The sequence below is a fragment of the Atractosteus spatula genome, chromosome 6 (assembly GCF_055471065.1).
Source record: "Atractosteus spatula isolate fAtrSpa1 chromosome 6, fAtrSpa1.hap1, whole genome shotgun sequence".
NCBI classification, from domain to species: domain Eukaryota; kingdom Metazoa; phylum Chordata; class Actinopteri; order Semionotiformes; family Lepisosteidae; genus Atractosteus; species Atractosteus spatula.
Genome location: NC_142711.1, coordinates 60251117 through 60257873, shown reverse-complemented (window position 1 = coordinate 60257873; position 6757 = coordinate 60251117). Strand labels below are relative to the sequence as shown.

At 41.1% G+C, this 6757-nt stretch overlaps 1 protein-coding gene across 1 annotated transcript; it reads left to right on the top strand.

Moving 5' to 3' along the window:
- The first annotated feature begins 4217 nt into the window (after window positions 1–4217).
- On the top strand, window positions 4218–6378 carry LOC148833122 (forkhead box C1-A-like). Its single transcript, XM_088919575.1, has one exon. It carries the CDS (start codon window positions 4454–4456, stop codon window positions 5885–5887), a length of 1434 nt encoding a protein of 477 aa, XP_088775701.1. The 5' UTR covers window positions 4218–4453; the 3' UTR covers window positions 5888–6378.
- Window positions 6379–6757: the final 379 nt, after the last annotated feature.

Here is a 6757-nt window from a genome sequence, read left to right as displayed (position 1 = left end):
GTATCTGTGGCCCAGGTAAGGAGACGCGTATTTAGAAGAGAAACACCTAAACGAGGCAGGGTTTGTGTCGTATAGCCTGTACTGTACTCCTGCTCTCTCCCGTCAACAGAGTGGCCATCCCGGGTAATCAACAGACACGCACGTTGTCAAACGGATCCGAGCGATCCTGGCAGAGTACGAGCTCTTAAAAACTACCTGGTTTTATCTTGACAGCAACACGCACACCACGCGGTGTCCTGGCCTTGTCTGCTTTTGACTATGAAACGGTGCATACTGAATGTTCTTGTGTTTTTGTCATTGCTGTGAAAGGTTTCGGGAAAAAAGTGGGGGTCTTTCTATAATACCCTAATTAATGTTATCGTAAATAATAAATATCCCTTAAACACAACCGTGAAAGAGAGACAATCCTTCTGCAGCCCTGGAAATGTCACGACGCGGTTTAAATGTTGGGTTACTGTAACTGAACTACACAGCTGTTCACGCATGTACACCCCAAAGATCACATCTACTGTATCCCTCGCCTCGTTTCCCTGTTTATTCTTTTAAAATGAAGGATATCGCACATCCTTTCCATCCACTTTTGAGTGAAACTAGAAAACAAGGACCCGGAGAAGTCACCTTCTAGGGCATCAGATCGAAAATACTTCCATAGATAATCTAAAATAAAATACTGCTAGTATCATACTATTATTGTTGATGGTAACAGCAGCACGCTGCTAGTCTGAAACCTAGCGCACGGTACACGTTAGTAATGGTCAGAAGAGGGCGCTACGTACCCGCAAAGTAGTTTTCCGTTTAACAGGTGGATTGACATTACTCTGAAGTGGGAGTTCTAAACGTGTACCTGTATAAATTCACAAAAAATAACCTGCTTGTCTTGTTTTAATTCAACAGCGTATCTGTTAGAAAAACAACTTCGCCTTAAAGCGATAGTTGTGATGTTTAAAACTCGGCACATATCTCATAGTGCGATATTGGCGAGCAGAACAAGCTGCTTCGTTTGATCTTTCACGATTTAAATGTTTAGAACCCGCCGGCCTTTGGCCTTAAATTTGTTTTATTTGACCATCATTTCTAAAGGTCTACTGAAAATCCACGCAATTGTATATATATATATTGTTCTACCTCGAAACTGTTTTTTAAAACATTACACAGTATTTAGTATTTTCGTGCGCCTCATTTACAATTTTAAGGAAAAAGTAGGCCTGTTACTGTACCATAAAAACTTACTTCTGCATTTTGAACGAAATGCGCAATAAACGAATGTGTACGCGTCTTGATCGAAAACGCGTTGATATTATACAACTTGTTATTAATAAGAATACACATTATCTAAAATTATACCGAAATGTAAAATATAAGACATTTATATTAGTGTTAAAATGAATAGCTCCTATTATTTATTAGTTACAACATCAAAAATGATGATAGTTGAAGGAGGACTTTGTTGTTCGCATTAATGAGCAACGCAGTTTTTATTTTTATTTTTATTTTTATAAAGCTGTTTTCAATGCTAGCTGCTGGTACGGACAGCGGTCACCGCCAAAAACTGAAGCTTTTCTGCTTTTCTGCCCTTGAAAAGCTCATCAGTCATTAACGAATCCCCCTAAGGATTCCCGGTTAAACTGCTCGGACATATATGGCAATTATATCATATGCGAAAGATGAAACAACAAGCCTGCTACGAGTTATTGCCTCGAATAACGACAACAGAAAAACACGAATCTCTGAGATGTTCTGTATTTTCTTGGTATTTTGTATTTGTTGTTCTTCGGACATTTTTAACATGTCAGTTAAAAACCACAGAAAATAGTATGAAAACGAAATATTGCATTTTCATTTTTCCGTCGTTGTCATTTTTAACACTCGACAACTTACATTACATTAAAAAAATTATATGTACCGTATGTACTGCTTACTAAAATCACTTAATATGGCCGGGCGCACAGAATATATTATCATTTTTATAGCGGTGAAGAAAAGTCGAGAACTGTGGCGTTGTTGCGTTTATTAAAAGATTAACAAGTGACTGTTAAAGCACGTCTAATATCGTTAGATATAAATTTGTTGCTGATTATTTTATTTTCGACGATACTTATATTAGTATATGAAACGATTAGGACCACTATACGACAATAATAATTATAATAATAATAAGTTAAAAACTGAGGAAAACAGTATACACGTCTTAGTACACTAAGACGAAACGGCAAATCTATAGGGTTAAGAATCGCTTTCCCTTTATGTAAACACCCCGAGGCAAAGAAAAAGTTCATGCCCGGGTCTTTGAAAGTAGACACCATCAACTCTGGTTCATCTGCACACTTAATAGGGCCATACTTTGGAGGATTAAAGAAAAACTACAAATTTTGCTACAGGAGAAAATTCCCATCGACTGATAATAGCATTTAAAAAAAAACAACAAAACGGTGGTATCTAAAAAGCAAACGATTTTTAACTTCATTCAGTTCTAATAAAGTCATATTACAATTTGTTCTTTTGTATAGATCGTACCACAAAGTAAAGCGTGTCTTGTCACGTCAGTGACTTCAAGTAGTATTAATAGATTTTAATTCGGCTTTGCATTCTATGCTCTCAAACACAATGGGCTTGACACTGTTCTGTTAAAAATAATATGGACAACCGCTGACATCACTTTTTGACATGTAAAAAGAATTGCATTTTGACAAAAATAAAACGATTGTATTACGCAGGTAAAAGAAAGTAAAATTTCTCCATAATAAGAATAACAATTTAATTTGCCGACTACTAAAATGACAAATAATTCACGCATATAATTTAGATGCACGCGACAGCTGAATTTTTTAAGTTTCAGAATTGGACCTGAAATGTATGGTCTCCATTCAAAATGTATCATTTTGACCGTTCTCGATAATGATTCTGAAGGTTTAGCTGGTTAATAAACAAGTACACGGTTCATTAAACGCTATATTTTCACATACAAGTTCGAACAGAAATAAAAAGGATACAATTAATGTGTATTTATTCAAAATGTCTAAACTAAATTTGCCTACAAATACATTTTGGTCAAAGACAGCGTTCAAGAATTTCCTTGCGTATGTCGGGGCAAAAATAAACTTCCACGCTCTTTTTGTAATTGTTGAATGAATGAGTCACGACTTAGCCTGAGGAATGATTTCAGTCCGCAGAACAGTATTGTCTGCATTGCGAGCGAAGGAACGTCTCTGCTCGTGATGCCGGCAGCACCTTTGGACCGTTTGGTTTCCCCCAAACGAGTATCTGCTTCACGCGTTTACAAACGTTCGCACCTTGCCCCTTTTTGTAGCAAATGAGCTTTAATTAAGTGTAATTACATTTCTCATTCCGCCAACTGCACGGCGTCGGGGTCCTCCAGCGCGCTTTGATCTCGTCTCGGTGTTGATTGAAACTTAAAAACTGTAGGCTGATGTTAATGAACCTTACATTTCAGCGCCAAACTTCAAGCGACCAAATGCGTAGTTTGCGTCTTTAATATATTTGCAAACACAACGAAAGGTCTGTTTCCTGTTTTAATTTTATTCTTAATCAGTTGCAAAATGTAATCGGCGTTGATATGAGAGACTATCAACCACCTTGCGTCAGATCCAGACAAAATAACATTGATTTTTTTCCTTGTAAGATACGATTACGCCTCTTATGCGCTTTAAATCTGTATCAGCTCCGTGAGTGTTAAACCTGGACAATTTTCCTTATTATTCATAGACTTTAGCACAAACTACAATTCATCAAGTGAAACATGAAACAGTATAAAATTACTTTGGGTATTCAATTGAGTAGACTGAACAATGAAAACTTGAAAATGTCGCGTAAAGTTGAACTTCATAATCAATTTTATAACCTATCTCTCAGATGGTGGAAGTGGACGTTAAAATGTTTAAGTTCTCCACGTCTTACTACTGCCAAACAGAGACATTTTAATAAGATGTTATTTAATTAGAGATTGCCTTGTGAAGCGGGGGTGCGTTTGCGGAGTGCAGATTCACTTTGGAGATTTGGTGCTAGCTCAAGTGGGCTGGGAGTTACCAACACCTCTTCTCGTTTTTCTGAAGAGTGTGTGTGGCCAGGAGCAGTCAGCGTTGCTACAGCTTTTCCAGAGTCAGGCCAAGCCTTCAATTGGACACCAGAGGCGTTTTGGGAGGAGCTTCGCAGTCAGCAGAAAGAAAAATGTAACTGCGTAAAAAAGTCCTCTCTAGTGACGGATGCTCAAAGTTCAGAAGTTTTCCAATGTTCTCTTCAGCAGACAGCGGCGGCAACAGCTGAAATCGCCCTCAAGATCTGAGACTATACGCTTTCCCGGTTTCCTCGCTGACAAAACAGGAGCTTGGCTTTGAATACAAAACAAAATCGACCGAAAACTGGAAGTGTACAAGCTACTGACGCTGGGAAGTTTGTCGTTCTGAGCTGCAGCGTGGGACTACTGGGGAGAGAAGAAATGCAGGCGCGCTATTCTGTATCGAGCCCGAACTCGCTGGGCGTTGTGCCCTACATTAGCAGCGACCAGAGTTATTACAGAGCTGCCGGTGGGGGATACACAGGGATGCCAACCCCTATGAGCATGTACTCCCATCCGGCTCACGACCAGTACCCTGCTAGCATGGCTCGGGCTTATGGACCTTACACGCCGCAACCTCAACCCAAGGATATGGTTAAGCCGCCGTACAGTTACATCGCCCTCATCACTATGGCTATCCAGAACTCTCCGGACAAGAAGGTGACCCTGAACGGGATCTATCAGTTCATAATGGAAAGGTTTCCGTTTTACAGAGACAATAAACAAGGCTGGCAAAACAGTATTAGGCACAACCTGTCCCTCAATGAGTGCTTTGTCAAAGTTCCCCGTGACGACAAAAAGCCCGGTAAGGGCAGCTACTGGACTCTGGACCCCGACTCCTACAACATGTTCGAGAACGGCAGCTTCCTGAGGCGAAGGAGGCGCTTCAAAAAGAAGGACGCCTTGAAGGATAAGGAGGAGAGGGACCGGCAGATTAAGGAGCCGACGTCCAAGCAACAGGGACGGGAGCAGGAGCAGTCCGTGCCGGGCTCCCAGCCTGTGAGAATCCAAGATATAAAAACCGAAAACGGGACGTCAACGCCTCCCCAGGCGGTGTCTCCTAGTCTCAGCACTGTGCCCAAAATCGAGAGCCCCGACAGCAGCAGCAGCAGCATGTCCACGGGCAGTCCCCACAGCATCCCGTCAAACCGATCCATCAGCCTGGAGAACTCCGACCATCACCACCACAGCCAGGCCCCGACCCAGGGATTCAGCGTAGACAACATCATGACATCCCTGAGAGGGTCACCCCAGGGCGCGACAGAGCTCTCCTCCAGCCTCGTCGCCTCGTCCAGGACAGGTATAACCCCGTCTTTGTCGCTAAACTATTCTCCGAGCCAGACGTCAATCTATAGTTCGCCTTGCAGCCAGAACGTCATTTCCACAACCACGAACACCGGCGCGACTTACCACTGCAACATGCAAGCTATGAGTTTGTATGCTGGGGATCGATCCGGGCACCTGGCCCCTACGACCACCGTGGACGAAACCTTACCAGATTATTCCATCACAACCACCACTTCTTCGCTGACCCATGGTAACCTAAACTCGGGTCAGGACAGCCACCACCCCCACCAAGGACGGCTCGCTTCGTGGTACTTGAACCAAGCAGGGGATCTGAGCCACCTGGCCACTGCCGCCTACCCCGGGCAGCAACAGAACTTCCACTCGGTGCGAGAGATGTTTGAATCGCAGAGAATTGGTTTGAATAACTCGCCGGTGAACGGGAATAACAGTTGTCAAATGTCTTTTCCTTCCAGCCAGTCGATCTACCGCACCTCGGGGGCATTTGTGTATGACTGCAGCAAATTCTGACCAAAACCTTTTTTTAAAAAAAAAACTTTTCTTTCTTTCTTTTCATTTTCTTTTTTTTTTTAATAATCCAAAGATTCTTAACACATTGGCCTCCGTAAAAAAAAGGACTCAAATTTATACTGAGAGGCAGAAAGCATATCTTGGTTTGTAAAGGACAGTGTTACTCCAAATAACACGTAAGTTTCTTCTCGCTTTTGAGAGCTGTTTTTTTTAAAGATTATGTTAAATTTATATGTCAGGCTTTCACGGACTTGTTATTAAATGTAAATTGCATATAGTAATTTATTTTTAAAATTTTTAGTTGGATGTCTGGACCAAACACCGGAAAGTGTTTCTAAATTGAACTGCCTTAACTGTTCAGAAATGTTCCATTATAAAAAGGTAACCTGTATATCGCCTTATTCTTTCGATTTTTTTGTCCTTATTTGTTGAGAGTATTCTGAAGGCATTGCATTGTTTGTTTAATAAATTGCCATTCTATTTGAGATATACCTATGCCTGATTTCTTAGAGTACCATCAGCACATGTTGTTGTGTTGAGAGTGTGGAGTAGGCAAGTAATTTGGAAGAACCAAAGCAAATTTGAAGGAAAAAACACCTCAGTGTATGTCCTTGACAATAGCGAGTATGATGACGCTCTACTAATTCTGTAAACGTCAGGCCGTTGGCAATAAGTACCTTAACTCTCCCCTTTCTCTGAAATGCATCTATTTCTTAGCACAGAGGCAACGCGTTTAAAACGCAAAGTTAAAATAACTAGATTCTGCTCAAAGGTCTAAGTAAATTTAGAAATCCTGTGCTCGAAGAAAGGGTTTTATCTACTATTACAGTAAATCTGCGTTGTTTTTTCTGGGATTATTCGCCTCTGTGG

What these genes read in the sequence shown, in the direction of transcription:
- LOC148833122 (XM_088919575.1), top strand. Translation starts at nt 4,454, where the DNA reads ATGCAGGCGCGCTATTCTGTATCGAGCCCGAACTCGCTGGGCGTTGTG.